General features: G+C 46.5%; 1 protein-coding gene across 1 annotated transcript in view; it reads right to left on the bottom strand.

Annotated features, from left to right (window-relative positions):
* Positions 1 to 6,131: 6,131 nt before the first annotated feature.
* Positions 6,132 to 16,734, bottom strand: part of LOC119382554 (putative fatty acyl-CoA reductase CG5065) — a 39,557-nt gene continuing 28,954 nt past the window's right edge. The window contains exons 6-12 of the mRNA XM_037650304.2: positions 13,890 to 14,067; positions 13,313 to 13,357; positions 13,102 to 13,220; positions 12,749 to 12,988; positions 10,951 to 11,080; positions 9,901 to 10,028; positions 6,132 to 8,338 (exon numbers count right to left, since the gene is read on the bottom strand). Coding sequence (XP_037506232.1) covers positions 8,200 to 8,338; positions 9,901 to 10,028; positions 10,951 to 11,080; positions 12,749 to 12,988; positions 13,102 to 13,220; positions 13,313 to 13,357; positions 13,890 to 14,067 — 979 coding nt within the window. The 3' untranslated portion in view covers positions 6,132 to 8,199. The remainder of the gene's footprint in view (positions 8,339 to 9,900; positions 10,029 to 10,950; positions 11,081 to 12,748; positions 12,989 to 13,101; positions 13,221 to 13,312; positions 13,358 to 13,889; positions 14,068 to 16,734) is intronic.

Raw genomic sequence — 16,734 nt, 5'->3', positions numbered from 1 at the left:
GACCCGCGCGACAGAGAACGGTTGTTTCGGATCGTGGTAGTCCGGATGGAATGTGAAATTGATGTGAAAAAGAGAGCATTATAACAGTATCAACCTTATTAAAACATTATTAATCAATTAATATTAATTAAGTATCACACGTCTTAAGTATACTCCTTCCTAGCCCCACACATGGGTACTGCATGCCAAACAAACGTCACTTTCCTTGTTTACTTACGACGGACGTATAGGCATATTTCCGTGCGTGCAAGTGGATATTTTAATTAGGTTTTAATTAACTATCCACGTAGTTGACGAAACATCATCTCCACTAAACTTAATTCTTATTAACCTATCTATCCTATAGCGTAGAGGCTATTGCGGAGAGGGCAACCTCTCCGCTATAGCCTAAGAGCTAGCCCCAGAGTAAATTATATGTCATGGGCGGGGAGATAAACCAAAAGATAAATATCCAATTTGCAACCCACTGCGGAGGGGAGGAAGAGAGGTAATAAAGTAGGGAATAACAAAGATATAGGACACACACACACACACACACACACACACGCGCGCGCGCGCGTTTGTGTGTGTGTTTGCACACACTCTGCACACACAAAATACGCGACTGTCATAGTCGCCCAGCGAAATGAATAGCAGCCTCAATAGGCAATACGGTAGGAGGTCCTATCCAGTTGTCCCAATCTCGGCGTTCAATACACTCGATGGAATGGAGTTGCGAAATGACAGTGGAATGTTTGTGTCGCCCTGTGAGATGTTGAGTTCACTCGCAGCGTACTTGTAACGACGGCTTAAACCTTGTTCTTGTGTCTTTAGCCGCTACACGTGTTATATGAGCCTTGAAATAGAGATAATTGTGCGCAGTTCTTCGGTGGCACAAGGCCGCCCATTTGCAGATCCTCGCTTCTTTCGCGCGGAGCGCTCGTTGGTTACTATTGCTTGCCCCGTCTCTTTTTCTGCAGGAACACAAAAAAGTGCCTAATTAAGTTGTCAATATAACACGATCGTTCCAAAATTACGCACTTTTGGCCTTCCCGTAAACATATTTTAAGGATCTATATGTGCCGTACGTTCCCTTTTTTAGCTGTTTTGGTATCTACAGCAGCTATCACAGGAATTGAGTTCATATAGTATAGTCACTTTGTGAAGCCGTATATGTTTCGTACTAACATCTACGATATGATATACATTAGTAGAACATTGCGGGTCCGACCATCTAGGGGTTATTCAAAATATTTTGACAATGAGGTAGCTCGTCGTACACTTCTAAAACGGATTTCTTTTTTCTTGTGTTTCATGTGTGTTCGCCTCATTCAAAACCCAGATGGTTGGCCTTCCGACACTCAAGAAAGGAGACCTCGCTATAAGGTAACTAGTTCAGCATTTTATCCTTACCTCGCCACACGCAGTTCACACATTATACTTTCTTGCATTCCGCGTTATTGCTATCAAAAAACAAAACGAAAAAGAAAACAATAAAACTAAAACATAACAAGCTTCAGCTAGTTTGGGGCGAGGAGTTACGGGGTCGCCATCTTTCGGACGCGCATCTTGCATGCCAGGTATAGATAACGCCGGCACACTCCTCGTACGTTTCGCTGTCGGCGCTCTACGAAAACACAACGCGGAAGCCCTGCTGGACATTTCTGTGCATACTTTCGAAACGAGGGGAGGTTTTACAGTCAAAATAAAAATAATCTTGGACAAAAAGAAAGCAAATAATTGCTAACAGGCGCTATCTGCTTACGGAATATATACAGTGAGCACACATTTCACAGTGAGCGCACATCACCAAAAAAGCTTCTTGATTGAAATGCAGGCAATCCCTGAGGGCGAACTATGTGACATACACTCTTACATTGGTCTATTTGTATAAATAAATGGGGCATGCCAGAACAAAGCCCCAATTAAGCGATAATGCGACCGCAGCATATAGATGTTATACAGTTATAGATGCTCATATATATATATGATCATCTATAACACTATACACAAGCGACCGTTCTCTCGTGGACGCTGTAAAAGCTTCTCGAAAATTATTTCTCTGAGAAATTAAGGAAATTGGCGCCTACTGCGACTTGTGAGCGCCTTCAGCAATATTTATATTCTCTTGGATGTTTCAATATTATTATTATTATTAATCAAGTGGCGTCGCACTCTACGATTATCGGTATCTTCAGCGAGCAATTTCTGGCTGCTCCTTTTATTTTAATCCACTAAGTTCATTGGTTGGGGCTAAGACAAACAGGAGCCTTCTTTTTGGCCATAATTCCTACCACTCCCTTTGAACTTACCATAAGCTATAGCATCAAAGCATTACCAAAGCTTAAGAGCATACGCTTCGCGACTGATGTGATAAGGAGAAGCAATCTACGAGGAGTGGCATTGTGCAGCGCGAAGGCGAACAAATATCACCAATATCATCACAACGTTCACTGGACTCGTTCTCCTAATGAAGGCATTAGACTAGCACCCATATGAACTAGGAATCGCAGTGAAAAACTGAGACGTTGTTGCTGCAAGTAGCTCCAAAGCGGGCTGTAGAGGCCGCAATGGAAAGTTTGAACACGCAGTGTCGTTTATCGTATTTTTTTTTCTTCTTCTTTTTGTAACATCTCTTTTCTATTACCTTTCACTCCCCCTTCCCCTTTCCCCAGCACAGGGTATCCAGCCGGTCTGAGAACTGGCTAACCTCACTGTCTCTCCGTTTTTATTCTCCTCCTCCTCCTCCTGAACACGCAACATTCTTTGATATGTTCTCCAGTAATTTTGGTGGCATTGTGTCTATAACACAAAAGGCGTGGTACCTTTCCGACAAGAATGCATGCGGCACCGCAGGAAACAATTGAGGTTGGGATGGGGCAACTCGAATTTGGGAGCGAATCAAACTAATTTCAGAGTCGACATGGAGGTGGACAACATATGGGCAAGCTTGCGGGAGCAAGGCGTCATTAGAGATTTTTAGCAAGTTACGGAAATACGGAGCGCAAATACAGTATGGGACTACGGCAGCGCTCCTCCTCTCTCGCTCGTTGTGCTTTTGCCGCTTCTAATTCCAGTAAAGGCACCCCAACACAACAAAGGCCTTTTCAAAAATTACTGTGGGGTGTCACGCCTTATTGTTGCCTGTCGGCCTACACATTGCTAACGATGCATCTGTCGATCAGGGGACGCACTTTAAATCGACACTAAAGGCAAATAACAATTTATTTCAGTGTGAAAGCTCAATGTATGAAAACGTCTAAAATGGCAATATTATCAACAGCAGTGCCCTACTTACCGAGAAATTAAGCTAAATGTATCACACGATGAGTGCCACGAGCGGCACATTTTGGAAATGATCCCAATGACGTGAGAGAGTTCGACTACAATTGATCACTCGTAATCAAACTGGCTGCAATAAAAAAAGAACCTTCCGTGCATCAAGAGACGTAATAAAATGCTACTTGTTCGTTTCTGTTTGATTCATGGAAAAAAGAACCTCTTTGGCGTTGCCATGGGGAACGGCGCGCGTGGTTCAAAGGTTCCGTTTTCGCCGAACTGCGCTTCGCCCGGCGCCCTGCTTCGCTCACGCGTTCGCGTCTCAGTGGTAGTTTCGGTATCACGTACTGCCGCGTGTGTTTTGCGCGCTCGTGAAAGTCGCTCTGACAGAAAGTTCGACAATGCCGCATGCATGTGATGTTGCCGGATGCCCGAATGGCGCACGCCGCCAGTGCACGCCGTCGCGCAGTACAGGCGGGCAATGCGGGGCACGGCAGCAGTGACGTGAGAAACACCGCTTTCAGGCGGGTGGTTTGAAGTGCGCTAACGCGATGCGGACCACTTAAACGTGATATTATTTCAAAATAAGCACTTCCTTGGCACAAAAGTAGCACTACGAGGTTTCTGGACCGTTATGTCAACAATCAACGTCGACTTAATATTTGCCTTTAGTGTCTCTTTAAGCGCAGCGAGCTGGAGAGAAGGAGCGTTACCGTAGTCCCGTACCGTATTTGCGTACCGTATTTCCTTAACGTGCTAAAAATCTCTATTAGGGACTTTTAGCTTGTACGTGTACTTCTTTACGTTACAGTTGTTGCCGGATACCGGATGGAATCTGCGCATGCGCAAACCTTTATGGAACGTAAACTACTCGTCGGATAGGCTTACGTTTAGGGCCCTATCTCGCAAATCCACCTTCGTTCGTGGTTACTCGCGATATCCGCTTTACGGAGACTCCAGCCGCCGAGTCAAAATAAGCCGAATTCGTGCGAGCGCCACTTACGATCATCTTCTTTCAGCCGGATTACCGAGGCTCGAGCGACCCAGAATACCGAACTCGTAAACGTGAGAGGCCTAAAGCCCCTGACAGGCTGGATAATAGGTGGCGCCATCTAGCAGGGCCAAGGTGAACCAGGCAAGCACAAAATTGTTATTGCAGAAACATCGGACATTCTACTTCCAATGTAAATGCCTTGCAGCGGCATAAGTACGAATGAGTTGCCTTTTTAATAATTTTTTCCTTCAAGAACACTAAGCGAAAACAAACGTGTCCATGACTGTGGTTGCACGAAGCGTCACAAGATGTCGACATCATCGCCCGGTAACCCGGTATTGCTACGACCCTTTGCGTATACCGGGATAATGCACACGCTAAAAACCTCTCATGATTTTGCCGCAGCGTCATTCAATATTATCTAAATTAAATGTAGTTTAAATGCCCTTATCATCACCATTTAGTGGTTTGCGCAAACGTAAAGGTATGTGTTTGCGTACGTACGTAGACGTTTAAGTATGACGAGCTAAAACTTTTCTAAAACATGCGTTCCGATAACACGGTAACGTTAAAAGGTATAAGTACAAGCTAAAAGTCCCTATTAGCCGGCCAGCGTGCGCGGGCAGTGAGTGCTTTCTGCTACTCAATGAACATCGAAGCCCCACGTCGAAGCACAAATCTTCCTCGCCCGCGTTGTAGCCGATGGCTGTTTATAATTTTTATATACCACAATCCAAGCTTCATGCTGTACCCTGCGGACACTGTGTGAAGGTTGACACCGGGCTCCGTTGAGTACGTCCTGCAATGCGGCACAGAGTACAGGCCTTCGGTATAAGACGCCTTCAATGAATGCGACTGCATATTGCAGTGCTTTCAAGTGTTCTCAAGCGCACAGCCGAAGCGGGCAAACCTACCCATTTAATCAGAATTACAGAGCAGATAGAATTCTAAAATTTCGTTTTCAGCGCGCGTCGGTGCTCCCGAAGGAGATGACGGTACCGCTAATCCTGCCTAGCACGTCATGCCGACGTTGGCGCCAGCTTTTCCAGTGGTGGACCTTGCGCCCAATATTGAACTTGTGGAATTCCGCCATGTCGTATTCGTCATCTTGTGAGCTCTGGTGAGGGCTGCTACAAACTTCCTGATTAGCACAAAATACTGTCATTACGAAATGTGACAAGGTAGTGGATTATGACAATATCCGGAATCGCTAGGGGATAGCTTTTTATGTTTTTATAGATTGAAAAACTTGTATAACGCTCTCAAGTTTGGATTTATAAACTGATCTCAGAGTCTCACTGAAGCTTAAATGGCGGCTCTATCAAGGTCATATGAGGACCCGGGACATAACATGTAAGGCTGTTTTTCCGCGCCCTCCATGACTGAAAACCCAACTCGGCATCAGCAGAAGCTATGTCCATAGAGTCTTTTAGCAAGTTAGAGAAATACGGTACGCAAATGTGGTAAGGCAGTGTGGCACCGCTTCTCCTTTCCCGGTCGTTGTGCTTTTGCCTCTCTTAATTCCAGTGAAGGCACCCCAACACCACAAAAGCTTTTTTTTTTTTCAAAAATTACTGTGGCGTTGTCCCGCCTCATTGCTAACCAACGCATTGTTAACGAGGAACCTGTCGTTCGGGGGCGCACTGTCACTGGAACTGGGAGCCGCTTAAGCACAACGAGCGGGAAAGGAGAAGCGCTACCGTACTGCCTTACCGTATTTGCGTACCGTACTCTTGCTAAAAGACTCTATTCTGCGAATGCGTGTGCGCGCGTGCGACGAAGCGGTATGTGGTGTTCTTGTTCGCATGCCATGGTACTCGGCAAGTGCGATAATCTCTTTATTAAAGGTGTTGTGGGCATTTGATGCAGAAACTTCTCATGCGCCATGCACGGGTGTGAGTACTGTTTATTCAACATAAAGTATGCATTTACATGGTATGTACAATGGTGGCCTCAGCGAGTATAAAAAAAAGTCACAATTCTTCTCGCACACTTGTGCACTATAGCACTCCTACTGGTGTCGCAAGCGTTCTTATTAAATGGAGGAAGTCGCAGACACACATTGTTGCTGTGTGAAATCCATAAATATGCATTACATGTACCTGGGCGCACTGCTTTGTGATGGCAGCTTCAGACTGCAGCGCGTGAGAAAAAGTAAAGGGGCTAAACAATTCGAGTAAATTATCATCCAACTATCAAGGCACCTGGAATAGTCTAGCCAAAGTGGAGTACAAAGCGCCCGAGCATGACTGTTTCAAAAATACTGTTCTCAACGCAGTCCCCGACTTGGTTCGTACATTTAAGTTGGATGGAATACTGGGCGAGTTGGTGCAGATTGGTTTTGGCTAACAGCGCGAAAAACACAGAAGAAGAAAGGTGCCATGTCCACTTCTCGTCTTCGTCGGTGTTTTTCGCGCTGTTAGCCAAGATGTTCCTACATTTATATGACAATGAAATCGAAACAGAGAATACTGAAAGACGAAAATAATTTCAATGTTTGCCGTGTGACATATGAGTGCGTGCGATTCCTTTTAATGTGTTCTTTCTCTGGACGAAGGCCTCCACCCACAGTAACCAGGGGGCCTTGTATTAAAGTTGTCTCTCTCTGAGAGAAGTGTGCGACGTATAAAGCACTTCCAACATGTACTAAAGTTTATCACAGCGTCACAAGATGACACCAGCAGTGCTGCTGTCAGCGAAAACGTCTGCTAGCATTCGTTTTTACTAGGTGTCGCACTAAAACTCTGTCGACTTGATCGTCTAACATTGACACAAGTGCCCGATTCGGAAACGTGGAAGCTGCTAAGGCTAAATCCCATGGTGGCATGGAAACACAACGCTATTGGCTGCAAGTTTAGACATTCAATCAAACGGCTACTACCATAGGCGTGAGCACGAGGCGGGGGGGCACGTCTGCCCTATATGTTTACTCAGTCGGACCTCCATCGTCATATTTAATGTGTACGGTTATGGCCATGCAGGTTTCTGACGACAATGGCGACCGAGGACCACTGATGTTGCATTCCAAGAGCTGTTGACTTCCAATTTTTGCGCCCGGACAGCCGGGTACCAGAGGCAGACCGCTGTGCGAAGCACATCATCGCTTTATTTTCATTATCACCCTGTGCACGTATATGGCTGCTACATTATTTTTTAACAACTTTGGCATTAAGGAATTTTCTGGTTTCGCACATACGGCTACTGCTGCAGCGCCAGAACAAGTTCGTTCGGAAACACACGGGTCTGAGGAAACAGCGCGACCACCGGAATTACAGAGGCCGGTATCTTAAAGGGACACTAAAGTGAAACGATCAATCGGTTTAGATTGATGAAGTGTACTCTGAGAACTCTAATGACGCTAATTTCACCATCATAGGCTTATTCAAAGAGGAGGAAATCAAGGTCAAAGTTTTATTTTGTAATTTCGCGCCGATATCTCCGCGCGTGACGTCACGGATTTCAAAGTGTGTTTCTCGTATTTTGGCGACATTTTCAGAAGCTTGGTATGTTAAGTTTCTGGCTCCCTCAGAGGGCGGTCTACTTCATTTTTGCCGATTAGGTACTACCTAGGCCCTATAGTGGACGCCGTCAAAATCTATGACGTCACGGGGATTGGTGCGGAAATTTCAAGGTGGCGTCACCACCCGCTTTTTTTTTTTGTCGTTTTCTCACTTGCCAAACGTTTTCTCGCGGCAAGAGTGGTAATTTTGGTATTGTGAAAGAGTAATTTACTAATACGAGAAAAATCGTTTCTCTCTTTAGTGTCCCTTTCAAGCTCACAGAATCGAGCAGCTCCATTATGCTTGTTATTCTTTTTTCTGAACCCTGAAAAATAATCTCTGTCAAGTTGCGCGTGTGTAAAATAAAGTGTTTGATCTTTCTCACGCCAAGGAACAAAAAATTAAAAAGAAAAAGGTCGAGAAGTATTTTGAAGCCGTCGCAGTGGCTCAGAAGGCGTCCACGAGCTCTTGTATGTAGTTGCTGAAGGTGTAGACCATGTCGACGGGATCCAGGGAGATCATCTTGAGCACTCTCCAGGCGCCCAGCATGATAAGCAGGTTGCTCACTTTGCTCACAACGTACAGCCTGTGGAAGGAAAAAAACAACACTGTGGTGACCCAGACGCGTCCGTTAGGGAAGGCGGGATGCAAGGCTCCACGGGGGATCGATGCACCTCTAGCCGGAAATCTTTGCATCCCCTATAATGGCTGAACTTCTTTCGGATACAGAACATATTGCTAAAACGAAGTTCGCGTGAACTTGATCAAGACATTAATCCGCGCGTTTCGCTGAATACACACACTTTGGCATGCAAACCCTTTTTCCCGCTCGGCGTCGCCGACTGAAGGTCACCGATCACTCGCGGCTGTGCTATAGGCACGGCTCAACTTAAAAAAAAAAAAAAAAACGCAAAGCCAGTAACTTAGCCGTGTTGGTTTAGATGGCCACATGACGATGCCAAGCGCTGTTGAAATAGGTTTAAGCTGCGCGACAATTAGATTATAATTCCGAAATGATCCCGGTTTAGTAACTTCCACAGTGCTTAGGTGAACCATTTGAGAAGTAATGTCATTAAAGGCATCATGCTCGCAACAACAAAGTCCTCACCGTACTGATTGAGACACTACATTGTTTGCATGCACTTGCGACACACACCCGGCAGAATGTGCAGGTCGCAATATATTTCAGTGAATCCCTTTATTGACGTCGACGTCCGGGTTATACTGAAGAGAGTGAAACGTCGTCGTCTGCGTCTTGCTTATCAGAAAGGAATCATGCCGCTTATATTTGTCCGGGAAACACATCACGGGCTTGTCATCTCAATCATTGTTTCTTTCTTGCTAAATTCAGGAACAAGCTAAGAAGGCAGGAGAGGCCCCACCCACGTGACTGAAGCGCGGCAGCCGATTTCCTCCGCGACTAAAGAAATCGTCCCGCTCTCGGCGATGTTCTCCGACCGCGAGGTCACCCATCGTACGGCTCATGTCGTCGGTCAAGAGTGCGCGCTCATCTGTGCCGGCTTTGAGGTGGAAACGGAGCCGCCTTCTCAAGCTGTACCCGACTATAGATTTTGCGTCCCGCATGTGGGCTGTCGTTAGACGGAATCTGAAGCACCCAGAAAAATATGCTTGGTTTAACAGGCGTTCCATTCACTGAGAGTAGAACAGGGTTGCAGAATTCAAGTACGAAACCAATCAAATTAGAGGTAGTTGTTCCATATGAGCAGCGATTCCGTCTGAGAAAATTCCGTTTACTGTACTATGTCGAACTTTGCACCACGTCGCTGTTTTAAGTGTTTTTTTTTTCGTCCGAAACACCTCATGGACTACCATCATTTCGCAAAAAAAAGAAAAAAGAAAGAAAGAAATCCAGATATATTTTGCTTTTGCTATATTGACTTCTGTATCGAGTTGCTGTTTAACTCTTCGTAAATGGTTTACTTCTTTGCTTGCTTTCATGCAGGTTGCAGTACACCAAAGTTTTCTATTTGCCCAGGGCACTGTCAAATTATCGAGAGACAGCCTTACTGGAGGCTCCCAGGTTATCATGTATTGGTGCGATGGCAAAATGAAAATTGAATTGAAAAAGTGTGGGTGCAGCCGCGAGCTGCTCTTGTTAGGTGAATCAGCCTGAAAAAAGAAAGATACCTTGCCAGCTGTCGCTTTCCTTCCTTGATGGTGGATATGTCCTCCTTCAGCACGTATTCCCGGATTCCGAAGCAGTAGGACAGAAGATAAGGCTTCCACTCGATTGTCTTCACATCAAAGTTGAAGACCTGCAACGCCAGATCGTTTTTGCGGCGGTCGTAAGCAGTTGGAACACAAATTCGGCACGGTCGTCAAGCGAAATTTTGGGTCAGATATTTACGACGGTAAGCGGCAAATAGCAGGTAATGTAACTGTTCGCGAACGAGATATACCGTATTTATTCGAATCTAAGCCGATGTTTTTTTCGAAAAAAAAAAAACGATGTGCGAAAGCTTAGATTTGAGTGCAATGATTAAGGTTTTGTTGTTATTTCTGGCCTTGCGAATTTCGGGGGTCGGCTTAGAATCGGGGCCGGCCTAGATTCGAGTAAATACGGTACGTTCGATATCAAGAGTTCTTTCAGCTTGACATGTGCAGCCCAACTGTGATACATCAATGGAACATGGTGTAACACCTAGGATGGATAGCTTCCTAAAATCTCCTCCTGTTCTTTCCTACTCTCCAGTCGACTACAGTTTAGCGGAGAGTGATAGAGTGCCGTACTCTGCCCTCCTGACGGGAAAATGCTGGCGCCACGTCTGTATGATACATGAGGCCGCAAGGTGTGTGAACAATAAGCATGGGGTCGTTTCCAAATTTATACAGGTTTATGCCACAAACGGGTGGTTGGCCATAATATTTTCATAAAGCCTGTTATACAGTCAAACCTCGACACCGATATAACGAATTATTGGTTATAACAAACTAAATGAAGACTGGTCTTGCCCATAGACGCAGTGTTACAAATATGCGGTTATAACTAACTTTCGAATATAACGACGACACCTTTCAGTCAGATGCGACTACGCTGTATTCAGGTTTGGGTGTACCAATCCGGGCGCAATGTGGAAAAAAAAGCGAAGTTGTGCCAATAACTTCAACGTCTTTAGGTGTAACGACATCTCGGATGGCGACAAAAACGAAAGCGAGACAACTTAGCACTGCACTTACGTCCTTGTCTGTGGCGTTGAGTTCACTGTAGAGGGCTCTGACGTTTTCATTGTAGAAGTACCACTCTTTGGTGCTGAAGAACTCCATCATGTCGAGGTGGTTCTCAACCTTCTCGTATAGCCTTGACAGCCTGCGGAAAACAGTGGAATCACGTGATGGTTGATTGCGCAGTGCCGATGGCATGGAAAAGTGAAACTTGTCACTATATCGTTGCCCGATCCTGTGGGTCTCTGTTTTTTACGAGGAGAAAGTTAAATACGTAAGATCGACTTCTCAAAACTGCGATCTGATTATGGAGTGCGCCTTACTAGGTAACTCAGGATGAACTGTAATCACTGGTCTTTTTAACGGCGGAGCAGTTCTATAGGGCCGGGCCTAATGACAGAGGAGTGTCCGCGTCGTATGTCAAGCTCCAGTAAGTAAGTAAGTAGGATACGCCCATAGATGGCATAACTGTCTCGGTCGCGGACGAAGCGGTAGCTGCACAGTGAGACGGGGGAAGGGCGACACGAGCGTGAATAGGGCCTAAAGTCACTGTAGCAGGGCCGGGTGTGGCACGGGCTGCCACACGTCCTTTCCCGTGCACCTCTGCAAATAACGTAATCGCAGACACTCACAAAAAATCATAAAACATCACAGAAAATCACAAAGGAAACACAGGATAACCGAAGCTAGCGCTGTTTTTGCAGATTTCACACCGGTTGGAACTGAGTAAATTTTGTATTGCTTTTTTTTTACCTTGCTCGTAAAACCTAAATACGCCAACATTTTTACATTTGGTTCTTACTGATAAATGTGGCCCTCGTGGATGGGTGTTTGATGCTACGGATTCTGTGGTGTCTACAACGACGCATATTTGCGAGTTTCTAGTCCTCTTAAGGACGAGCTTACCTTAAATTCTTCGTGGCTTTTCCAGTGAGTTTGTTACTGACGCAAATAGCCATTAAATCGCCCCGGCAAAATTACTGGGCTATGTTCAATCCCTCGTCCTCATTTAATCCTCAGAGATATAACTAGTGCATAAGCACCTTTATTTGTGGCTAAATCTAACTACTGCGAGAAAGCTCGAAACGATCAAAACTGCATTGCTGAGTGAATTAGCCTTGATATCTGACGTCGTTTTGTGAAATCAAAGACTGTTTTCATTTTCACATCCTGATTGATGATTCATATATCCGCCGATAATTTCGAACTATACTTAATAAAATATTAAGGAAGTTAGCAAGAATCATAAGAACAAAGAGAAAAAAAGAAAGGTAGAGGAATTACAGGAAAGTTAACCAGGGGAAATCTCCGGTTGGCTACCCTATACGTGGGAAGGGGAAATAGTATGCGAAAGAATGAAAGAGGAGAAGAAAGTCTGTAACGACACTACAAAGCCACTGCAACAGCCCTAAAAGCAACACACCAACATCACACCACAGAACAAAATCGGCAGAGTTCCAAGCAAGTGATCACACCATCATCATCCACGTCTCATAACACACTAAATGCGTTTTACCAAATGTAGTGCCTTTAAGGTATTCATGATCAAGTGCGAACCGCAACACGCATGCACGCGAAGCCATCCAACCCTTCCCCCGAGAAATAAGGCTCAATATATTGCCGCGGTAAAGTAGATATCGACCTTAGCGCAGCACTTCTTCCCAATGTCCCCAGAATTTAGGGGACCTTACTTCCCCGTGTTCTAGGGGAGTCATAAATTCCGTGGAACTTGGGGTCTTGTACCGATGTGCTAAAGACTGCCGCGCCGTCTTGCGCCAACCAAGGGACTGGCCAAGCAAGAAACCTAACTTACACGGGCTTCTTGCCGACGACCCACAGGGCCATGTCTCCGGCCTGGGCGAGGAGGTAGTGCTGGAAGAACATGCGCATCCTGTGCAGCGTCTTGCTGTTGGTGTGGCGAGGCTGCGGGTAGCGGAAGGTCACCTTGGATGGGATCTTGTAGGGCATCTTCTGCACGCACTCCATGAAGTAATGCCACGTCAACGGGTTGTCGGCACCGGAGCTCATATTGTACACTGTCATCTTTTGGCTCCTGCGACACAGAAATGGCACACGTGTCATGTGTACTGCCGAGGCCCTATCGTCATAGCAAGGGCCAGCTAGGTCACGACGCAGAACTCCAATTGCTAGACTAAGCGTTCTTACCGTCCAGAGCCTCTGTGCCAAGCTGCTGCAATGACGCAGTTGGCGACCATGTCCACCGGAATAAGGTCGGTGACTTTGTTGATGTCTCCGTAGACAGATGTTAGCACACCCTTGGCCAGCTGCACGAACCACCAAGCAACATCAGCTTCAGGTCGTCACTCCTAGAATAGTGATCAGGCATGCGACTATAGCGTAGCCTTCGTATACTTACAGCGATCAGGAGCCCCGTGGGACCATTGTAGTTGTCTACCCATCCCTGCAGAAAAACAGAGAACGCGCAGAGAAGAAAATATGTAGATTTGCGAAAGTGAAATTATTTAATGGTTCGATTGAGAACGAAGCAAGAAAGTGTTGCTGTCATAACAGCGTATAGACAACATGAACAATCATTTAACCAATATTATTCCTTATTTGCCCAATATTAGCCATTGCTGACGAGTGCTGGTACCACGCAAGTCGATACTTGAAATCACTTGACTTAGTGGGACACTTTGCGCAGAGGCGGTGTCGTACCCAATGAAGATCTTTGTTACAGACGTCGTGAACGGCCAATATTTTTCGCAGAAATCGGACACAATAATCCGTTACAGATTATGGTTGTATGAGTCCAAGGAAGCCGTTGTCTTCAATATTAGCCACTGGCACTGACAAGCAGTAAAACATTATTACATGATGAAAGAAACGTTTGGCTACCATGTCGAACCTAATGACTGTCTGGAAATATTATATGGAAAACAGAGAATAGTTGGCGTCCCGATGCAAAAAGGTCCGCGGCTGAAAACACTCACCGCGAATGGTTCTTTGGCCGTGCCTGTGATGATGGAGGGCCTGACGATGACGGTAGGCAGCGAGCCAGCGTGCTCTTGAACCAGCATCTCCGCCACCGCTTTGGTGAACGTGTACGAGTTTGGGCGACCCTCGTACAGCTTAGGCTCCAGCGCTTCCAGCATGGAGTCGTCCATCCACCTGGGAAAGTCGGAAACACTCATCGCACTGGCGCCTCTTGCTTGCGACTGTGACACTTCGGTAATGAAACCGTTTCCGTGTTCACTGAAAAATTTTTTTTTCGGCCTTAAAATAGCGGCATTGCTGGCGGCGACACCTAGTATTGCTTATCAACAAAGACTGTGCAGCAGTGATGACGGCGATCTGGATCCACAAAGGGGCTTGTTCGCAAGAAGCACTTACTATTGTCCTGAGGACCTGAACCTTACATCGGGAGTGTCGAGCGTCGGAAAGCTCCTTGTTTTTTTTGGATAAGTTCGCGTATAGTCAAGTACGACTTGAGTCTGAAGAGGCCGCCCCAGTGACCGAAACACGGCAGCCAAACGCCTCCGCGGCTGCCAACTCCGTGTGGTGGCACGCTGAGACCTGTAAGGTCTCTTCCATTTGGCTGCACTGCCTGAACTAGTTCTGTAAAGTGCCGTGGCGGTGCGAAGCGGTGCTGCGCCGGTTCAGCAAGTGCAGCCGGTGCAGCCGCGACACTGGCGACACTACCACGCGGCGGCTACCACCGAAGATGCAAGAGCAGGCCGTGTTGGTCGAACAGCCGACGCGGCGTGTATCGCTGGTGTTGTTTACCAAAACACTGCCGCGGTGGAACTCTTCGTAGCTGCCGTATGAAACTGCTTGACTCTGCAGCGAGGACGATTCGGACAATGGCGATCCTCACAGCGACTCCGAGGAGGAGTTTGACTAGGGACCATAGTTTGACGGTGTATGTGTTTTGTCGCCTGCATGTTGGTACGTGAAGATGTAACTCCTGTTCCCGGGTACGAGAACGTCGTCGGCAGGTTACATGAGTGTAATTTCAAGAGACTGTTCAGACTATCTAGAGGCGTTTTACTGGTTCAGCGGAAAATTGCGCTGGTTTCGGCCTTCTATGAAATCGTGTGCGAGGCCATACAACAATAAAAAACGAAAGTATCTGAGGTCCTTTGACCGACGCTAAGACGACTTGACGCGAATGTTCAGTTATCTTGGAAAGTGTATGCTCGCAAATTTGTGTTCAAAAGGTTTTACTGGCGTCGCCACTTCACGCTAGGGAACGAATGTGACAATTCTTGTAAACCATTAAGACACATGTATACGCACGCTCACCTTATGAATACATTTTTAAACTCAGAAGTATTTCTAGAAGACTTCCTATCGCATCAGCTTCACGATTTCGCAAAGGCGAACAGCAGCATCGCGAATCGCGCCACATCTTTATTACTTTTTTTTTGTATCATTCATATTGCCGTCATGTACGGTGAATTTTTCTGCTCACGAGACATGTAAAAGGTCCGCCTTAATAGCTGCCGGAAAGACGTGGCTAAAATTACCCGTCAGAGTCAGCAGTTTAACTTGCTTTTGCACGCCCTGAACAACAACACGCAGCGTCGTCTGCTCCAAGCTTGGGAGGAGGAAGGGCGTCATGCTGCACTTCTTTGCACCTCCTTTGAGCGAGTGCAGGCCGGCAGAGAACTCGTGCAGAACTACGCTTGCACCTTGACAAAACGAGGGAACCGGTGCAGCGGGCGCGCGCGGCACCAGCAAAACGAGGACGACGGTGCTGCACCCGCTGAACTGGTTCCGCCGGTGCAGCCAAATCGAAGAGACCTGTAGTGATGCGTGTGTTCGTAACCACATAATATTAAATGAGAAACTTTCCATAGAATGGTTGAAATTGTTGGGGAATGATCAGAGGGAGTAACGTGACCGGCTCTAGATTTACAATCGTGAAAATGGTTCCAGAGTTCTTAATCTTGTATACCATCTCAGATTAGCTTTATTACGGCTAGAACGTCCTTGCTGAATGGATGGGAACGCCCTATGCGCAATGACGTTCTCGTGACCGAGACTTTCATCACACCTGAGTGCTGACGTCACATCAGGCGTCTAAAACGTCTTATTTAGATGAAGCTCAAGCAATGACGTGATTGCGAGCGAGAGAGAAAGAGAGGCTGGAAAGATCAACTGCAGCTTACGAACGGGTTTCTATCTGTCTGAGGCTGCGTTGCTGGTAGCAACACGTCACGTGGTGCTGTGTGTCTGGGAAATTAACTGCGTGTGTCAAAACCGAGTGTAAAGTGGTTGACACGCGATCATATCTGCTGTGGCTGCAGAACCACGCCTAAATATTCAGCATATGCATCAGACAATATAACGCGCAACTGTTCAGAACAACACGCACACGCATTTTCATTAGTAGTCCATCTCTTTCTGCGCACGGGTCTGAATTATGACGCTCGTTACAGCTAGAAAATCTTCCTTGCAGAGTACAATCCAATCGCATGTGATTGCTAGTCCGAGTGGAAGGTCGATGAAACTGAACGCTTCAATGGAATTCGAAGCCTACCAATGACTCCGAAGGGGAGTACTGGGCTCGTAGGCGAGGTGCACGAGCATTTTTTTCTGCATTCCGTCCCCATTACACTGCGACCGTCACGGCCGGAAATCGAACGCACGACCTCATGCTCCCCTACAGAAAGTTACAGCGAGTGAAACACCGTACTGGGTCCCAGAATATGAGTCAAGTGTCTGTCGTTCATGGAACGTAGCAGCAGTGGGCACGCACATTTGGCGGCTGTTTACGGTTCTGAAATATTGTGCCCGCAAATGGCCGTCCAGGGTCCCATGAGGGGGTGCACT

Source organism: Rhipicephalus sanguineus, chromosome 2 (assembly GCF_013339695.2).
Source record: "Rhipicephalus sanguineus isolate Rsan-2018 chromosome 2, BIME_Rsan_1.4, whole genome shotgun sequence".
Taxonomy (NCBI): Eukaryota; Metazoa; Arthropoda; class Arachnida; order Ixodida; family Ixodidae; genus Rhipicephalus; species Rhipicephalus sanguineus.
Note: the sequence above shows the minus strand (reverse complement) of the source record. Positions and strands in the feature narration are given on the sequence as shown.